At 51.1% G+C, this 20,643-nt stretch overlaps 1 protein-coding gene across 9 annotated transcripts in view; it reads right to left on the bottom strand.

Annotated features, from left to right (window-relative positions):
- Positions 1-20,643, bottom strand: part of rapgef2b (Rap guanine nucleotide exchange factor 2b) — a 1,083,630-nt gene that overhangs the window by 869,415 nt on the left and 193,572 nt on the right. For all 9 annotated transcript variants that reach the window (XR_015081639.1, XM_086010726.1, XM_086010745.1 and 6 more), the window contains exons 2-3: positions 6,151-6,221; positions 2,166-2,222 (exon numbers count right to left, since the gene is read on the bottom strand). Coding sequence is in view for 8 of the 9 variants with exons in the window: in XM_086010726.1 (XP_085866852.1) it covers positions 2,166-2,222; positions 6,151-6,221 (128 nt within the window). In the remaining variant the exon portion in view is untranslated. The remainder of the gene's footprint in view (positions 1-2,165; positions 2,223-6,150; positions 6,222-20,643) is intronic.

Below are 20,643 nucleotides of genomic sequence, written 5' to 3'. Positions count from 1 at the left end.
TCGTTCCAAGCATTAGCAACTGCATAAATGGCATCCTTAACATTGAATTCTTTCAGGAAGCTTTGGATTCCTTCGCCTCTGTTGATTGCGTCAAGCATAGAGTTCAAAAAAACGTCTTTATACTTGCTCTTCATGGAGCGTAAAATTCCTTGGTCACAAGGCTGTATTAAAGATGTCACATTAGGGGGAAAGTTAATGCCGAAAACATAACTTTTCACAAGAAGTTCAGGAGGGGGATGTGCGGAGCAGTTGTCCAGGAACAATAAAATTTTGCAGTTTTCTTCCAGTCCAACTTGCCTGCAATGAGCTCGTGTCGCTGGTACGAAGTGGTTATTGAACCAGTGAGAAAATATTCCTCTGGTTACCCATGCTTTCCTGCTCGCATAATAATGCACAGGTAAATTGCATACACCTTTCAAACATCTCGGATGTTGGCTTTTTCCAATCATTACCAACTTTAACTTGTGTGTGCCTGCAGCATTGGCACACCCAAGAACAGTCAACCTGTCCTTAGCATCCTTAAAACCTGCTGGTGCACTCTCATCAGCCGTTGCTAATGTTTTTCTAGGAACGTAGCGCCAGAACAGAGCTGTTTCATCAGCATTGTAAATTTGTTCAGGACCGAGGTTTTCATCCGATATTATTTTTGCAAACTCATCTATGTAATTTTCAGCTGCTTCATGATCAGCAGAAGCTTTTTCACCACAGATTTTCAGATATCTTATACCATGACGCTTCTTAAATTTATGCAGCCAACCTTCTGAATATTCACACTCAACTTCAATGTTCAGTTCTTCATGGTATATTCTAGCTTGCTTCATGACCATCAAACCAGTCAGTGGCACACGTTCACCTCTGCGTTGTCGAATCCACTCAATCAGCACACGGTCAAGATCTTCATTTTTTGCCCTATGCAATGTTTTCCTAATTTTCATTAGTTTATGGTCATCACTGTCAGTGTAAAATTTCAACAACTTGTCTTTCTGTTTCTTTAAGTCATATACGGTGGTACTTCCCACACCATATTCTTCAGTAAGATGTCGCACAGGCACACCATGATCAAGCTTCTGCAATAACTCCACTTTCTGCGATATCGATAATGAGCGATGCTTCCTTCTCTGCTTCTCACTGTTACCCATTGGGGTATCTGCAGCTCTTTTTAGCATTTTCACAAATTGTTAAAAGCCAGCAAATATCTAAGAGAGCAGCAAATATCTAAGAGAGCTGCAAATATCTAAGAGAGCTGCAAATATCTAAGAGAGCAGCAAATATCTAAGCGAGCAGCAAATATCACACAGAGCAGCATAACACCTGCGTGGGTCAAGCATCGGCAGCGTCGGGTCATGCTTTGCGCCACTTTCGGCTTTCAGAGGTTTTCTGGTTTCGGATGTGCGGATAAAGGATGGTACACTATCTCTTATCCGAAATTGGGTGGGGTTCGGCGGGGGTGGGGTTCGGCGGGGGGGGTCGGGGGTCGGGTTCGGCCGAGGGGTCGGGGGTGGGGGTCGGCGGGGGTCGTGGTCGTGCGCATTTCGGTTTTCAGAAGTCATGCTTTGCTCCACTTTCGGCTTTCAGAGGTTTTCTGGTTTCGGATGTGCGGATAAAGGCTGGTAACACTTACGCTGAGCGATTTCGGTTTTCAGAAGTGCGGAAAAATGCTACACTATCCCTTATCCGGCTAGGCCTGTAAGTCGTGCGCCACTCTGGTCATGTCGTGCGCACGACTTACGCTGACCGAAAAAACCTTCGGTTTTTAGAGGGTTTCGGTTTTTGGAAGTCCGGATAAAGGGTAGTCTACCTGTAACAGTCTTTTTTTATTACTGTTCTTAAAACTCATGTTCAAAAGACCACTTTTGAAATTACAAGAGCAGAGGGTTAAGCTTTATCAAACACATTCACGGTCTGAGCACTATTTATAGAATATTGTTGCTCCTTGAGGATTCTTTCTCCATAATTGATGTTTGCAGTGGTTTCTTATACTCAACCGAGTACTCTTGGATATAGTACTATATCTGATGACAAAGAAGTTAACTGAGGTTCTTGTTTAATAAACAGCCTAAAAGCTGTTTATGGCCCCTAAAAGCAGGATCATAAAGTTAAAAATATTAAAGCTCATAATTCCTGCACATTGACGAACATGTCTAAAAACAAATGCATTGACTTACTAGTACAGGACTTCATTTGCTTCATGTCTTTCATATCTGACAGTTTCACACATTAATCTGAAACAGAAAAAAACATTTCCAGTCGCACTCTGTCAAATAGTGTAAAGCAGAATTTTCAAAATAAATTAACATTTATTTATTTACTACACTATAATTACCAAGCAGGAAAATAACATGTAATTTTGGGGCCAGAACAGAAAACATTGCAAATGCACAGCAGATCAATCAACAACTGTAAAGAGCAAAGGCAATTTAATGTTTTGGGTGTACACCCTTTCTAAGAACTGAAACCAAAAGGATTAGCAAGCCTCTTTTGGAGTGGAAAGGGGGTGGGGGGGGAGATGGGTGGCAGTCTCATCAACAAGACAAAAGTTAATGGAGTATTTAAAATTAAAAAAGGGGATATATTAAACAAATTAACCAAACTCAAAGAGGATAAAACTCCTGGTCCGGATGGATGGCATCCACGCAATTTAAAAGAATCTAGGGAAGAGATAGCAGAGGCATTACTACGCATATTTAATAATTTGTTAGAAAAAGGTATGTGCCAGAGGACTGGCGCATAGCTAAAGTAATACCGATATTTAAGGGGGTAGAACATGTCCAGGGAATTATAGACCAGTCAGCTTAACATCGATGGTAGGAAAAAATAATGTAATCCCGACTAAAAGAAAAAATAGAAAAATAGTTGAGTATTACATCTGCTGCAGTTACTTTAATTATAAACAAGCAAACCTCAAAGAACTGCCGCTCTGGAAAGCAGAGATGGGAGGTAAAATGTGCTAGATAGTGGGATCATGTAGGTGGCAGTAATTGTGTAAGTTGATCTGGTAAATGCAGAGGCTGATGGGGTGGAAAGCGAGACCCTGTCATTGTCCTGAAAAGAGGAAGAGGTGAAAGCAGAGGAAAAGGAGGCAGGCACCATCAATGCCCATGTCAAGCAAAGCTACAGGCAATTTCAGTTGAGGAAAAAGGACATGTCAGCAGCTCTAGCGCAGACAGTACAGACATCAGAAAAGATGCGACGGAGACATAAAAACAGGGAGAAAGGGATGGAGTCAGGAAGAAGGGTGGAACGAAGCATAATCCAGGTAGTTGTGGGAGTCTGTTGGCTTGTGGAAAGAGATTGAGAGAAAAGTCCTAAAAGGGGAGGCAGGTTTGATTAAGGTAACAGGGTTGGAATTGAGAATGGAAAGTCGCAAATTTAGGGGGAAGTTAGATTTTTAAAAATTCGTTCATGGGATCTGGGCGTCGCTGGCAAAGCCAGCATTTATTGCCCATCCCTAATTGCCCTCGAGAAGGCGGTGGTGAGCCGCCTTCTTGAACTGCTGCAGTCCATGTGGTGAAGGTACTCCCACAGTGCTGTTAGGGAGGGAGTTCCAGGATTTTGACCCAGCGACGATGAAGGAACGGCAATATACTTCCAAGTCAGGATGTGTGAGACTTGGAGGGGAACTTGGAGGTGGTGGTGTTCCCATGCGCCTGCTGCCCTTGTCCTTCTAGGTGGTAGAAGTTGCGGGTTTGGGAGGTGCTGCCAAAGGAGTCTTGGCAAGTTGCTGCTGTGCATCTTGTAGATGGTACACACTGCAGCCATGGTACGCCGGTGGTAGAGGGAGTGAACATTTAAGGTGTTGGATGGGGTGCCAATCAAGCGGGCTGCTTTGTCCTGGATGGTGTCGAGCTTCTTGAGTGTTGTTGGATCTGTACTCATCCAGGCAAGTGGAGAGTATTCCATCACATTTCTTACTTGTGCCTTGTAGATGGTGGAAAGGCTTTGGGGAGTCAGAAGGTGGGACACTCGCCGCAGAATACCTAGCCTCTGACCTGTTCTTGTTGCCACAGTATTTACATGGCTGGTCCAGTTAAGTTTCTGGTCAATGGTGACCCCCAGGATGCTGATGGTAGGGGATTCGGCGATGGTAATGCCGTTGAATGTCAAGGGGCGGTGGTTACTCTCGCGTGTTGGAGATATGCCATTGCCTGGCACTTGTGTGGCGCAAATATTACCTGCCACTTATTAGCCCAAGCCTGAATGTCGTCCAGGTCTTGTTGCATGCAGGCATGGACTGCTTCATTATCTGAGGAGTTGCGAATGGCACTGAACACTGTGCAGTCATCAGCGAACATCCCCATTTTTGACCTTATGATGGAGGGAAGGTCATTGATGAAGCAGCTGAAGATGGTTGGGCCTAGGACACTGCCCTGAGGAACTCCTGCAGCGATGATTAATAATGAGCAAGAGGCGTGGTGAAGCTAAGCCAGCTGATGTCACAGAGGCAGTTCTTAATGAAAAGATCAAGAGAAATAAAGAGGGCAGGAGCCAAGGAGTATGGAGAAAACAGGAGACAAGAGAAAATGCCATAATTCACTAAGATGGGAAGCTCTTGGCCAAAGTCAGCAGAGGTCAAAGTGGCAGAAGAACTTAGCATCAAGCTTGTAATTCATTGAGGATCGGCATGGCGCAATGAACCTCTGGTGGGAGCTTCTACACTTGGGTTGTTGGTCTGGGCTCTTTTCTTCTTTTTGGGATTACAAATCTAATTTGTGTTTCCAGCATTTCCTTTTTTCATTTCAGATCTCATGCATCTTCCCCCCACCCACCCCCCCACCAATCTCCCCAATTTTCTTAATTTTCCTTGTGTGGGCTTTTCATCATCTAGTTATTTGTCTGTTCTTCTGTTCTCATGTTTTCATGTTTTTTCATCTTCACATGGATGATCGTACATATCATGAACAGTTTTCTCCATTAAGCAGTTTGCATATTGTTCAACCTATTGACTTCCTCTCGGTGACTGAAGTATCTGCTGTTTCTTTTCCTCCCCCCTTCCCTTTCTTTCCTCTTCAACCCTAAGAAGCTTGCTTACATTTCAGTTCTGAGGAACAGTATATACCCAACCAATTCCTCGGTGACAAGACGACAGGTTTTGAAGAGTCAGCTTGGCCCGGTGGTAGCACTCTGCCGCTGAGTAATAAGGTGTGGGTTCAAGCCCCACTTCAGGACTCGAGCACATAAATTTAGGCTAACATTTCAGAGCTGTACTAGAGCAGTGCGGAGATGCCACCATATGGATGGGATGATAAAACAAGGCCCAGTTGAGATGGCTCTTTTCCAAAGATCAGGGATTTCTCGCCATGCCCTGGCGAACATTCAATGCTCAAGCAACACCAACAAACAAAATAAACTGGTTATTTATCTCATTGCGGTGTATGGGATTTGTTGTGTTCAAAAATGGCCACCATGTTTCCCTGCAAAACAACAGTGACTGCGATTCAAAAGTAATTCATTGGCTATGAAATTTCATCTCTCCATAAAGCATCAACACACATGGACTATGATTAATCCAGAAAGAGATTTTAAAAAGCTTGATATTTGAAGTACAATAAAATAGGCAGGATTTTATCCAAAATACTTAGATAAGGAGCGAGTGCTTGGAACCCTGTTTTTTTTTTTATGGTGCTCTGCAGTTAGCAGAACAAGACCTACCAGTACTGTGCATTCCATACATACCTGCAGCCATCAAATGAATTGCAGGAGTGCAGAATTTACACAACACATACCGTTCAGCTGGCAGTTGGCAGGTTAAAACCTTCATTTTAATAAAACTCAGCTCGCATAGATGTCTCAGTTCCAATAATAATCAATATTGAGTGTGCAAACTGTACAGCATGTATTTCTAAAATGCTACGTGTAACTTGCCTGATACAAAAGGATCTTTTCAAATAAAATGCAGGTACATCACAGACATCATTAAATCAACCATCACATCATTCTTGAGCGTAATTCTTTAATATTAAAAAGCATGTGAAAATCAATTGGTCTGCAAAAAGTAACATTTTGTCAATGTTAAGATAGTATAATTATCTTTTTTTTTAAACTTACTAGGTTTTCAGTTATGAAAGAGCAGCAGTAAAATAGGTAAAAACTCTTGTGGTGGTTAAAATATAGTTTACATATTCAATATTCTCTGAAGAAATTCACTCTTACCTCAGCTGGTGTTCCCTCAAGTTGGACAATGCTTCCATTCCATGAAGGTAAGAATAAACAATTTCCAAATCCTGCAAAATCAGTTGTTAAAAATGATTCATTAGTCAGGTAATATTACCTTGTCAAAAATTCAGTTTCAGCTAATTATGAAAAGGATCAAGTCTTTGTCACATTTTTCATTCATAACGTCTTGAAATAAAGGCTCACACTTTGAAAAATATATAGTAACAGGAAATTGCCATTTGGTCATTTTGGGTTATCCTCAGGCCCAAATTCTATCATATCCCTCAACGTCCCTCTATTTCCAGAAACCAATCTAATTGTTTTTTGAACCTATTTATACTATTGTGGCAAAACCACTAAGTGACTTACATAATTGTCTGTAACCAATGTTATTACCTCTAGCATTAATTGTCTGTAACCAATGTTATTACCTTTCAAGTTGGCTCTGGTTAAACAGAGCTAGATCGACAACATCGCGATCTGACGCGATGACGTCATCACGTGGGTCACGTGACGTCCCCTTCGGCGGGAAACGTCATGACGTCAGAGGTAGAGGGCGGGACCAGCCCGTCCTCGTGTGGATTGAAAGAGAAAAGACCTGTTTTGAGCTTCTCCTGTAGTTTCTTGTTTTGTAAAGTTCTTAGACAATAAATTTAGTTTGTTAACTTCCAGTAAGTTATAGATTCTTTGTTCGGAGTGCAGAGACTCCTACACTATTTGCTTTAATATTGTTCCTTGGTGTTGGATTGCAAAAATAGGCCTGTGAATCAAAGCCTGAATCCTCTAGTCTTTAAATATATTAACCAAAGCTGTAGGGAGGGCTGCAGTACTAGAAACCAAAGGATGTTTAGCTTCACGTATTAGGAAATATATATAAAATGAACATGTAGCATTTAGGTAGCTGTGAAGCATGATGGGTAACTTGACCATCATATTAACCAAGTACTGTAGGAATAACATATTTACTAGACTCTTAGGGCTAGATTTTCGGGGAGCCGTCAGGCGGGGTTTCAGGCGTGTGAGGGAGGAAAATACCGAATTTGGGGATCCTGACACCATCCCGCCCAAAACCCCGCCCCACATAAGTTTCAGGGGCGACGGGTATCCGCCCCGCACTGGGACCCGCTGAAACCAGGCGGGAAGGGATTAATGCCAATTAACTGCCTGTTAACAGGTAGTTAACAGGCAGTTTTTAGCCTAATCCCTATTTTGAGGGGTTTCCCGACGGCTCCAAACCACGCCAGGTAGAGCAGGCGGGCCGTCGGGTTGAAGGAGTTGGAGGGGTCGCGATGTCGGCGCTCAGGTGAGTGATGGGTGCATGAGTGCAAAGGTAAGTGTGTTTGGTGTGTCTAAAGTGTGTAAAGAACTTTTACTTACCTGTACTTACCTTAGCAGCCTTTCTTCCTGTAGCCGTCGGGAGCGCATCACTCAGCCGGAATTGAAAGCTGAATGGCTGCGATCTGTCAAAAGTGACAGCCTTCAGCTTTGAGTGCCGGTGAGAGTTCTAACTGAGTCTGTGCAGAATGACTCAGCTTAGAACTCAGAGTGTCAGTGTTTCACAGCTTCAAACAGCTGTGAGACACTGATATTTCATCTGTCAAGAACTCTTGACAGATGAAATTTCAGTCTGTGACGTCACCTGTTGCCGGGTAGCCCTTAATTGGCCTGCTGAGCCCGCTGGGCAGGCTCAACAAGGTCAATCAAGGGAAAATTGCGCGGATTAGCCGGACGTCGAAGTAGGCGGGTCAAAAACCCGAAAGGGGAAGTCCCGCCTTCTTCCCGACAGGTTCGGCAAAATCTACCCCTTAGTCTCTGTCTTTGTTGTTATCAGTGTTACAGAAGCAGTGTTTAATGCAGCTGGCCTTCTGCGAGATAAGGGGAACTGAATTTCATAGGGAGTCGGCCATTTCTATCTCTGCCTCAAACACCTTATCTTCCTTTGTAATGTCTGCTCGCAACCAAAAGCGGACATTGTTTATCATCTCAAGAATTAAACAACCTTGCTCACAGAAGCTAGAAACTGTTATGCTGTATGTCAGAACACTTCAGGGCGGCTCCCGACATTGAGTGACTAATCACGCCAACCAATAAGGGAGTGACCAATAAGGCTGTTTGTATGTGTACGCCTACTTTTGCAACCTAATGGGCGGTACCTATCGAAAGGTGCATCAAGGCTTGTAGATTGTATTTCGTTGAGGGGAAAGGTTCGATTCTGGGGAGATCAGCCTCTCTCCCTTGTGCACAAGCTTTTTAGCTATTTACTAATAAAACTTTTACTTTTTCCTCAATTCTGTCTCAGTCTAGAGTTTCTCCGAATTCGGATCTAACAGTTGGTGTCAGAAGTGGGATACTAGGTGCGCAGGGAGCAGGTAGGACGTAAGGTCCGTGGGACGGTATGAGTCTGTAGGGGTTGTGAGGGGAACCCCGACTTAGAAAAAAAGTCAGGGATTAGCCCTGTAACTCTGCAGCAGGGGTGGACCTGAAAGTAAGGGCCCCTGATTAACGCCCTCGAGACGAGTCGCTCTCGCCGCAGACCTCACCTGCCGCAGTATCAAATTATCCACATAGTTAAATTACTCCCCACGGAGACCACAGATTGACGGAATTGACTAGACCTGCATGTGTATTTCTAATTTAGAGTATAAGGTGTTACATTTGTGCCGTTTAAAGTATAAGATTAAAATGAAGTAAGATAGAGCATAAGGATGTGTGTGGTGATTAGACATGAGTGACAAGGGAAAACCTCTTCCACCGGACGTTCCAGCTATGGCCACCAGTGTCACTGTTGTTAAACGGGTCCAAGAGGCAAATTTCAAATACCAAAGCGAAATGATTAAAAATGAATGGAAGGAAACTAGTCCATTAGCTGATCAAATAAAGTGGTGGGCGGAACAAAAGGAGGCTAAGCAAGCTAACTACGGGGCAGTTTTGTGTGCTAGTTGGTTGGATCAGATGGGTCCCATAATTGTGGATAAAAGTCTCCACTGCAGGACTTCTTGAGACCTGTTCATGCGGCAAAAGTTCGAGTTAGTAGTCTCCTGCACCTGGAGCCGGTGGGGGCTCAGGATATAGATGACCTAAAGGATTGGTTGGGAATTGTCAAGGCCATGGAAGCCCAACAGCATGAGACTATACAACCTACGTGCCCCGCCCCCCCGCCGAATATAACCATATCTGCCCTTCAGCTCCGTCTCCATCTGGGGCCGGGAAATCCAAACCCATGGCTGGCCCCCATCCGGATGAATCCAGGAGTTAATGCCAACAATGGAGAAATAGGTGGTAGAGTCTCAGCCTTTCACACCCCAGGAAAGATCTCATTCCCGATTTAAAGCGATGCAACCCCAATGTTGATGTATGGGCAAAAATACGAAGTGCCGCTCGACACTTCAATTCATCCATACAAGATGTGAAAGATATCGTTGAGGGAAAATGTCCCTCCGCGGTCTACGGGGCTCTGGGAGCATTTGTCCTAGATCCCCCAGCCACCACGGCTCAATATGAAATCCAATTTGAATGGTCTCCACCCAGGCTTAGCGATATTCACAGCACTGGACATCCAAAACGGATTCTGGACTTGTCCTCTGGACTCCGGGTCTCAAAAACACTTCGCGTTCACTGTCCGGTCCACTCAGTATACATGGACTCGGCTGCCCCAGGGATTCCATAATTCCCCCACTATCTTCCATGAGAGTTTGGAAAAGGCCATCCAACCAGCCCTGGTGGACACCCGCATGAAAGACTCCGTTTGCCTTCAGTATGTAGATGATAGTCTCATTGGTAGCCCCTCGCCCTTAGCTCATTTGGACGCCCTAACGTGTGTCCTGGAGACGTTAATCCTCGGTGGGTTTAAATTGAATCCGACTAAAGCTCAGGTCGGGCTTTCCCGTGTCAGTTACCTCGGCCAGATCATTTCCCCAGAGGGGCGAACTATGACCCCTGAGAGGGTGCAAGCCCTCTTACAAATGCCACGACCTGTCACTGTTTCTGGCCTGTGGAGCGTGATGGGGATTGTTCAACTACTGCCGCACGTACGTAGCCGACTTCACTGAATTGGCAAGTCTCTTAAATAACCTCCTAAAGGGAGGGCCCCGGGAGAGGCAAGACTGGATTGGACACTTGAGGCAGTCAAAGCCTTTGATACGGTCAAAATCACTTTGGCCAGTGCACCTGCCCTGGGTCGCCCAGACCCTGCAAAACCCTTCCTCCTGTGGAACTGGGTGGGCAACCGGGCGTATAGTGCGGTGGTTGGACAATTCCGGGATAATGAACCGCACACTAAAACAGTCCATCACTAAGGCTATTTCACAGACCCGGGAGGGGATGGCACTCCGTCCTCCCCGCAATGGTGTTGCCCCAAGATGCACCCCTACAGGGTACGGGGGACACCTCTCAATTCCAGACTACCCTCCTGAAGTACTTACGTGTACTCAGTGAGACCAATCAGCTTAATCACTTTCGAGTTCAACACCTCCAAGAAGCACAGGATGCCAAAAAGTTAGAGGGAGTTTGGAAAACACCCCTTGTGTGGGACAATGGGTAATGGTCCAGCGACCGGTCCGAGGTGTTTTTGAGCCACGGGGGGATGGACCCTTCCAGATCCTCCTTAGTACAGGTACCTCAGTTCGCTTGAAGGAAAAATTTGATGCAAGGTGGAGACACTGGAGCCAGATTAAGCCCGTGGTGATGCCCAGGGAAGAAATTTCCCCTAACCCTCAGGACCCCTAGGGCTGAGGATAAAAAAACTGCCGAGTGTGTGTTCATTCATTTTCAGTGTACTGTCCCTTTAAAAGCCTGTGCTTCCCTCTTCAAGGTCGCAGGCTGCGCGCTTTCTCTCTCTCTCGTGACTGCTCCAGTTATAATTAATGTTTTTACAGTATTTTGGAAAGACATCTGAAGGACAATAAGAAAATATGACGTCATTTACTGTTTTCTGCAAGAATGTGCTGTTTTGTTTTGTTTGTCTGTTCATAGCTTTACAAAAGATAAGCTTCTGCCTTAAAGTTACAGTTGCCAATGTGCTTGGAAGAAAATTAATTTGAATGTTTATAAGATCTGGATTAAATTGGAGTGATGAGGTTAATTAACCTATTAAAACCAGACTTTCATTGTGGCCACAGTGAAATTCTGGTTGGTGTAAATTGGTGTAGTCCGAATTGAATACGATAACTCCACTCCGCAAGAACATCCGATAGTGGCAGGTCCCTCTACAATATTTAATTGACTACAGTACTGGGAGCCCTATAGAATGCGGGACTAGAGTTAAACCCTAGAAAGGTACAGGTAGGGAAGGACGAAGAAATCTACCTAGGATACATAATAACACAAGGGAAGAGACAAATGCCCAAAGACAGATGGGAGGGGCATTAGGAGCAAGCGGAGCTGCACGCAATCACTGGCTGCGTGCTCTGATTTCTCCCAGTCGATTTCTCACAGTCCCGTACTTACAAGCAGCTAGAGATGGCAGCAGGAAGGGACCGCGCCAGAGAGGGGAGGGGGTCAAGCAGGTACTAGGGCTATTTAATTATTGCCGGAACTTCATCTCAGAATATGCAGAAATGGCCCAGCCTATGCAGGATTTGATCAAAGGGGGGAACCATCCCAGGAGCTGGTGGACTGGGGCCCGACCATGAAACAGCTTTTGTAAAATGAAACAAGCCTTCGCAAGTGCTCCTGCCCTGGGATTACCAGACCAGAATAGGCCATTCCACATCTATAACTACCACAATAAGGATCATTACAATGGCAACGGACAGGTTAAAAGGGAACATCGGCTAGAAGAAAGCCTATCGGCTCAGGTAGCAGACTTGGTGGCTCTCACCGAAGTCCTGAGGTTAGCCAAAGAAAAAAGTGTAAACATATACAGATAGTCGGTATGCCTTTCGGGTGGTGCCTGATTACATGGTAGCCTGGAGTAGGCGAGGATATATGACATCAGGAGGAGGACCCATAAGACACAAGAATATAATCAAGGAATTAGTAGGAGCCTCTCTCCTACCCAAAGAGTGCGCAATAATAAATTAAAGCACACAAGAGCATTACTGACCGACACCAACAGGGCAATGCATGGGCAGACGAGGCAGCTAAGCGGGCAGCTGAGAAAGGGAATCTAACCAATGAAGCCCAAGTGTTCATGTTTAGTTAAAGTGTGAAAACACAACTGTCTTTCGGTCAGGAATGTTTTTTTTTTAAGTTACGTGAAGTGACACAATAATGTTTTGCTCCACCTTCAAAAGCCTGCAAAGGAGTTAACCCTTTCCACTGACAGCTGTTTAAGTTCACCAAGCAACAACTTCAGTATTACTGAATAGAATTTAAAGATATTGGCCATTATTAAGTTTAAGTTTCTTAATGTTAAGTTAATATTTCCCCACAGTGACAAAAGGAATTTATGATTTGATGAATTAACCCCTTGGGCTCTAAGCAGAGTCACAATGGATTTGCCTCTTTCTTGTGTTATATGGAAGCTACCTTGTAAACTAATTTCAGCACTTCTGTCTCTAATGTTAAAACACTGTGTAAGCTACCTAGCCTGAGAATTACTTGTTTCTGAAATTGGAAATGGAGGATAAATTGATAGAAATGAAATTGAACATTGACAAAATTTGCCAGTACAATAATACTGCAGTTTGAATTTTGGGATAATTTTGTATCAACAAAATGGAATCAGGCACTATATATTGGGTGACTTTTGGGAAAAATAAAAGAACCTCTAAAAAAAAAATAATCATAAATAAAAAAGTGTTAATAACTTGGATCAAGTGAGAACGTTTGATCTATGTTTTCAATGTTAAATGTTGTACTGGACAGTAAAGTTTCTCCAGGACTCATGAATGAGATATGAATGGTAATTAAAGGAAAGTGATTGAGGGTTTAAATTGAAAACAGGAGAATTACACTACTGAATGGGAATTTTCAAAATTTCCTAGTGAAAGTCAGGAAAGTGTAGTTAAGAATAGTAATGTGATAACCTTCTCTTGGAGACATTTGTATCCCTGCCTTTAATGAACTTTTTAAGAAAACTGAATTTGATAGCCTGGCCATTACCCAAGACATCGGGACCACGCAGAGGAAGATGAGCAAAGATCTCCAGATGACAACAATCTTTCGATAAGATACCTGAAAGCCCGAGAAAGGCTCGTATCAGATGGCACGTGTGGCATAATATGAATGTGCAAATGTGATTCATTACGTATGAGGTAATTACCATCCGGGAATGTATGGTGAGTTTGCACTGAAGAATAGGTCTCAGACATGCTCAGTTACTTGACAACAGCAAGACAGACATGAAATACTTAATGTGGCTCAGGAGAGTAAGACAACCTTTAAAGCATTGACACATACTCCATCGAGAAACTATCTAATTAATGAAACAATCAGAATAGAGTTTAACACACTGGTACCTGTTAAAGGGATTGAAATTGAAGTTGAAGTGGAGAGTTACATGGAATTTGGATTGGGAGAATTGAGGGCTAAGGAGAAATCATGTTTAGTAAGAATTATCCACAAGACGGATAAGAGTAAAAGAGAGATCTGGAAAATCTTTTAAGTCCATGATTTGTTTATTAAATGTTAAACTGTAATGTCGCTGGAAATGATTGTAAGTCTGAATTTAACTGTGACTGTAATAATTATGTTGTGTAGGTAACAGAGCGTGGGAAAAACCAGTACGAATCCAGTATGAGGTGATTAACCAACACGTTTTTAAGTAAGAGCTGCACAATTGTGTGGCACAATTCGGATATTTGGCTATGACAGTCCCCTGTTGTTTGGGGGTTTCAGTGAGCTCATGATGCGACTGAACTCGTCCCTAAGGCATTTTTATGTTTTGGGGTAAGACAACTCGAGAATGGATATTGAAATTGACAGCATAAAGGACAACTCACACTGGTGAGATAGTGGGCTTAACAGACATCAGCACACCCTTACGTTCGTATTATTTCACACGCTCTGGTAGTTCTTCAGCTTATATAATGATAGTGTATTTGATATATGTATACACTATGTAGTAAGACTTTGATACATAAGCCAATTGGGCACTCATGCCCATGACTAACAAGTTAATTGAACACACTGAAAGGGAAGATCCAACGTAGAGGAAACCCCAGGCGGGGTAACATCAGGAAAGATAGAAGAAACAGAGGATACCCCAGGCGGGGCAGAATCGGAACACCCATGGATCAGACTGATTTCACACATATTAGTCGTGGTGCAGTTAATACTGGTTTTGAGTTTGCTATGTATGGCATGTAAGAAGTGTAAACGGGCTAAAGCGAAACACTTTGCGAAACAAGTGGTTAAGACAGTTAGTGCATGCACTGCTCCTCCTACACGCGTTTCGGACGACTTTGGTCGTTTGCAGGGGAGATCAAGCGTATGAATGTTGAGATGGTAGTATAATGAATCGGGAAACACTTTAGTTTAAATTTAAATTAACCATACTCATCTGATGCATACCTGGTGGCCACCTCGACAGGATTCACACCAGGCCCTATGCAACAGATACCGGGTAGTCTTCCTGGAGTAACCAGAGGTCATTAGGGGGAGGGGTATAACAAAGTAGGTCCAGTAACCGGAAGAAACCTCAATCATTCACGCTCTTGGTTTCCCAGCATGTTATATCAGCTGCTCGTAGGCATGCACACTTTCCAACCCGCCTCAAGGTTTCCCTTCGGGGGGTTGGAGGGGGAGACTGTTGCATTGCAAAAATAGGCCTGTGAATCAAAGCCTGAATCCTCTAGTCTTTAAATATATTAACCAAAGCTGTAGGAAGGGCTGTAGTACTAGAAACCATTCAAAGGATGTTTAGCTTCACGTATTAGGAAATATATATAAAACTAGCAGAAGTGCCCGGCGGTGCTGAGGCTTTATTGAGAGCACGTTGTTGTTGGAAGAGAGAGAGAGAGAGCGACTGGGGGGGTATGAATAGAACTGCGTTTATGTGCTAAACCATAAATGTATTTTGATGCTTTGGCAACATAGGATGTAACTTATCATGCCAATAAAGCGATTTGAATTGTGAATTGTGAATTGTGGAAGAGAGAGAGCGACTGGGGGGGGGAAAGAGAGAGAGCAACTGGGGGGGGGGAAGAGAGAGAGCGACTGGGGGGGGAAGAGAGAGAGCGACTGGGGGGGGAAGAGAGAGAGCGACTGGGGGGGGAAGAGAGAGAGCGACTGGGGGGGGGAAAGAGAGAGAGCGACTGGGGGGGAAGAGAGAGAGCGACTGGGGGGAAGAGAGAGAGCGACTGGGGGGAAGAGAGAGAGCGACTGGGGGGAAGAGAGAGAGCGACTGGGGGGAAGAGAGAGAGCGACTGGGGGGAAGAGAGAGAGCGACTGGGGGGAAGAGAGAGAGCGACTGGGGGGAAGAGAGAGAGCGACTGGGGGGAAGAGAGAGAGCGACTGGGGGGAAGAGAGAGAGCGACTGGGGGGAAGAGAGAGAGCGACTGGGGGGAAGAGAGAGAGCGACTGGGGGGAAGAGAGAGAGCGACTGGGGGGAAGAGAGAGAGCGACTGGGGGAAGAGAGAGAGCGACTGGGGGGAAGAGAGAGAGCGACTGGGGGGAAGAGAGAGAGCGACTGGGGGGGAAGAGAGAGAGCGACTGGGGGGGGGAAGAGAGAGAGCGACTGGGGGGGAAGAGAGAGAGCGACTGGGGGAAGAGAGAGAGAGCGACTGGGGGGAAGAGAGAGAGAGCGACTGGGGGGAAGAGAGAGAGAGCGACTGGGGGGAAGAGAGAGAGAGCGACTGGGGGGAAGAGAGAGAGAGCGACTGGGGGGAGAGAGAGAGCGACTGGGGGGAGAGAGAGAGCGGACTGGGGGGGAGAGAGAGAGCGACTGGGGGGGAGAGAGAGAGCGACTGGGGGGGAGAGAGAGAGCGACAGGGGGGGAGAGAGAGAGCGACTGGGGGGGAGAGAGAGAGCGACTGGGGGGGAGAGAGAGAGCGACTGGGGGGGGAGAGAGAGAGCGACTGGGGGGGAGAGAGAGAGCGACTGGGGGGGAGAGAGAGAGCGACTGGGGGGGAGAGAGAGAGCGACTGGGGGGGAGAGAGAGAGCGACTGGGGGGGAGAGAGAGAGCGACTGGGGGGGAGAGAGAGAGCGACTGGGGGGGAGAGAGAGCGCGACTGGGGGGGAGAGAGAGAGCGACTGGGGGGGGAGAGAGAGAGCGACTGGGGGGGAGAGAGAGAGCGACTGGGGGGGAGAGAGAGAGCGACTGGGGGGGAGAGAGAGAGCGACTGGGGGGGAGAGAGAGAGCGACTGGGGGGGAGAGAGAGAGCGACTGGGGGGGGAGAGAGAGAGAGCGACTGGGGGGGAGAGAGAGAGAGCGACTGGGGGGGAGAGAGAGAGAGCGACTGGGGGGGAGAGAGAGAGAGCGACTGGGGGGGAGAGAGAGAGCGACTGGGGGGGGAGAGAGAGAGCGACTGGGGGGGGAGAGAGAGAGCGACTGGGGGGGAGAGAGAGAGCGACTGGGGGGGAGAGAGAGAGCGACTGGGGGGGAGAGAGAGCGCGACTGGGGGGGAGAGAGAGAGCGACTGGGGGGGAGAGAGAGAGCGACTGGGGGGGGAGAGAGAGAGCGACTGGGGGGGAGAGAGAGAGCGACTGGGGGGAGAGAGAGAGCGACTGGGGGGGAGAGAGAGAGCGACTGGGGGGGAGAGAGAGAGCGACTGGGGGGGAGAGAGAGAGCGACTGGGGGGGAGAGAGAGAGCGACTGGGGGGGAGAGAGAGAGCGACTGGGGGGGAGAGAGAGAGCGACTGGGGGGGAGAGAGAGAGCGACTGGGGGGGAGAGAGAGAGCGACTGGGGGGGAGAGAGAGAGCGACTGGGGGGGAGAGAGAGAGCGACTGGGGGGGAGAGAGAGAGCGACTGGGGGGGAGAGAGAGAGCGACTGGGGGGGAGAGAGAGAGCGACTGGGGGGGAGAGAGAGAGCGACTGGGGGGGAGAGAGAGAGCGACTGGGGGGGAGAGAGAGAGCGACTGGGGGGGAGAGAGAGAGCGACTGGGGGGAGAGAGAGAGCGACTGGGGGGGAGAGAGAGAGCGACTGGGGGGGAGAGAGAGAGCGACTGGGGGGGAGAGAGAGAGCGACTGGGGGGGAGAGAGAGAGCGACTGGGGGGGAGAGAGAGCGACTGGGGGGGAGAGAGAGAGCGACTGGGGGGGAGAGAGAGAGCGACTGGGGGGGAGAGAGAGAGCGACTGGGGGGGAGAGAGAGAGCGACTGGGGGGGAGAGAGAGAGCGACTGGGGGGGAGAGAGAGAGCGACTGGGGGGGAGAGAGAGAGCGACTGGGGGGGAGAGAGAGAGCGACTGGGGGGGAGAGAGAGAGCGACTGGGGGGGAGAGAGAGAGCGACTGGGGGGGAGAGAGAGAGCGACTGGGGGGGGAGAGAGAGAGCGACTGGGGGGGAGAGAGAGAGCGACTGGGGGGGAGAGAGAGAGCGACTGGGGGGGAGAGAGAGAGCGACTGGGGGGGAGAGAGAGAGCGACTGGGGGGGAGAGAGAGAGCGACTGGGGGGGAGAGAGAGAGCGACTGGGGGGGAGAGAGAGAGCGACTGGGGGGGAGAGAGAGAGCGACTGGGGGGGAGAGAGAGAGCGACTGGGGGGGAGAGAGAGAGCGACTGGGGGGGAGAGAGAGAGCGACTGGGGGGGAGAGAGAGAGCGACTGGGGGGGAGAGAGAGAGCGACTGGGGGGGAGAGAGAGAGCGACTGGGGGGGAGAGAGAGAGCGACTGGGGGGGAGAGAGAGAGCGACTGGGGGGGGAGAGAGAGAGCGACTGGGGGGGAGAGAGAGAGCGAGCGACTGGGGGGAGAGAGAGAGCGACTGGGGGGGAGAGAGAGAGCGACTGGGGGGGAGAGAGAGAGCGACTGGGGGGGGAGAGAGAGAGCGACTGGGGGGGAGAGAGAGAGCGACTGGGGGGGGAGAGAGAGAGCGACTGGGGGGGAGAGAGAGAGCGACTGGGGGGGAGAGAGAGAGCGACTGTGGGGGAGAGGAAGGGGAGGGGGAGGGGGTGGGGGAGAGGAAGGGGAGGGGGAGGGGGTGGGGGAGAGGAAGGGGAGGGGGGAGGGGGAGAGGAAGGGGAGGGGGGAGGGGGGGAAGGGGGAGGAAGGGGACGGGGGGAAGAAGGGGAGGGGGAGGAAGGGGAGGGGGAGGAAGGGGAGGGGGGAGGGGGGGGAGGAAGTGGAGGGGAGGGGGAGGAAGTGGAGGGGAGGGGGAGGGGGGAGGGGGAGGGGGGAGGGGGCGGAGGAGAGAGGAGAGGAGGAGAGAGGAGGGGAGAGGATGGGAGGGGATGGGAGGGGAGGGGATGGGAGGGGAAGGGGAGGGGGAGAGGGGAGGGGAGGGGAAGAGGGAGGGGAGGGGAAGAGGGGAGGGGAGGGGAAGAGGGGAGGGAGGGGAAGAGGGAAGGGGAGGGGAAGAGGGAGGGGGAGAAGGGGGGGAGGGAGGGAAGAGGGGAGGGGGGAGAAGGGGGGAGGGAGGGAGGAGGGGAGGGGGGAAGAGGGGAGGGGGGAGAAGGGGGGGAGGGGGGAGGGGGAGAAGGGGGGGAGAAGGGGGGAGGGGAGGGGAGGGGGAGGGAGGGGAGGGGGAGGAAGGGGAGGGAGGGGAGGGGGAGGAAGGGGAGGGGGAGGAAGGGGAGGGGGGAGGAAGGGGAGGGAGGGGGGAGGAAGGGAGGGGGGAGAAGGGGATGGGGGAGGGGGGGAGGGGGGAGGAAGGGGGATGGGGAGGGGGGGAGGGGGGAGGAAGGGGATGGGGGGAGGGGGAGGAAGGGGATGGGGGAGGGGGAGGGGGAGGAAGGGGAGAGGGAGGGGGGAGGAAGGGGATGGGGGGAGGGGGAGGGGGGGAGGGGAGAGGGAGGGGGAGGGGGAGGGAGGAGGGGAGGGGGGGAGGAGGAGGGGGAGGAAGGGGAGGGGGAGGGGGCGAGGAAGGGGAGGGGGAGGGGGAGGGGGGGGGAGGAAGGGGGAGGGGGAAGGGGGAGGGGGGAGGGGGAGGAAGGGAAGGGGAAGGGGAGGGGGGAGGAAGGAGGGAGGGGAGGAAGGGGAGGGGGAAGGGAGGGGGAGGAAGGGGAAGGGGAGGGGGAGGAAGGGAAGGGAGGGGAGGGGGAGGGGGGGAAGGGGAGGGGAGGGGGAGGGGGGAGGGAGGGGGAGGGGGAGGGGGGGAAGGGGGGGGGGAGGGGGAGGGGAGGGGGAGGAAGGGGAAGGGGAGGGAGGGGAAGGGGAGGGGGAGGGGAGGGGGAGGGGATGGGAGGGGGGGGGGAGGGGGGGGAGGGGGGGAGGGAGGGGAAGGGGAGGGGGGAGGAGGAGAGGGGGATGGGGGGGAGGGGGGGAGGAGGAGGGAGGGGAGGGGAGGGGGGGGGTGGGGAGGGAGGGGAGGGGAGGTGGGGGAGGAGGGGAGGGGAGGAGGGGAGGGGGGAGGGAGGGGGAGGGGGGTGGAGGGGGGAGGGGGATGGGGGAGGGGGAGGAGGGGGATGGGGGAGGGGGAGGGGGGGAGGAGGGGGGAGGGGGGAGGTGGGTGGGGAGGGGTGGGGGGAGGGGGGAGGGAGGGGTGGGGGGAGGAAGGGGGAGGGGGGGAGGGGAGGGGGGAGGGGAGGGGGTGGGGGTGGAGGGGAGGGGGTGGGGGAGGGGGGGGGTGGAGGGGAGGGGGAGGGGGAGGGGGAGGGGTGGGGGTGGATGGGAAGGGGTGGGGTGGGGGAAGGGGAGGGGATGGTGGGGTGGGGGTGGTGGGTGGGGGTGGGGAGGGGGAGGGGGTGGGGTGGGGAGGGGTGGGGAGTGGGGTGGGGGTGGGGGGGGGGTTGGGGTGGGTGGGGTGGTGGGGGAGGGGGTTGGGGTGGGGGAGGTGGGGGTGGGGGGTGGGGGTGGAGGGGTGGGGTGGGGTGGTGGGGTGGGGTGGGAGGGGGGTGGGGTGGGGAAGGGTAGGGGGAGGGTGGTGGGGGGAGGGGTGGGGGAGGGGTGGTGGGTGGGGGATGGGGTGGGTTGGGAAGGGGTGGTGGGAGGGGTGGGGTGGGGTGGTGGAGTGGTGGTGGGAGGGTGGTGGGGGGGAGGGGGGTGGGTGGGGTGTGGGGGTGGGGGGTGGTGGGGTGGGGGGGGGGTGTGGGGGAGGTGGGGGTGTGGGTGGGGGTGGGGAGGTGGTGGGGTGGGGTGGGTGGGGGAGGGTGTGGTGGGGGGTGGGGAGGGGGTGGTGGGGGTGGGGGGGGGGGTGGGGGGTGGGGGAGGTGGGTGTGGGGGGTGGTGGGGGTGGTGTGGGGGGGGTGGGGTGGGTGGGGGTGGGGTGTGGGGTGGGGGGGTGGGGGTGGTGGTGTGGGGGGTGGTGGGGTGGGGTGGGGTGGTGGGGTGGTGGGGTGGGTGGGGTGGGTGGGTGGTGGGTGGGGGGTGGTGGGGGTGTGGAGGGGTGTGGGTGGGGGGTGGGGTGGGTGGGGGTGTGGGGGGTGGGGGGAGGTGGGAGGGGGGGTGAGGGGGGAGGGGGGGGAGGGGGAGGGGAGGGGGGAGGGGGGGAGGCGGAGGGGAGGGGGGGGAGGTGGGT

This window comes from Somniosus microcephalus, chromosome 2, assembly GCF_052327205.1.
Source record: "Somniosus microcephalus isolate GS21.2 chromosome 2, FLI_Smic_1.0, whole genome shotgun sequence".
Taxonomy (NCBI): Eukaryota; Metazoa; Chordata; class Chondrichthyes; order Squaliformes; family Somniosidae; genus Somniosus; species Somniosus microcephalus.
The sequence above is the reverse complement of the archived record's forward strand: the minus strand, read 5'-3'. Positions and strand labels throughout refer to the sequence as shown.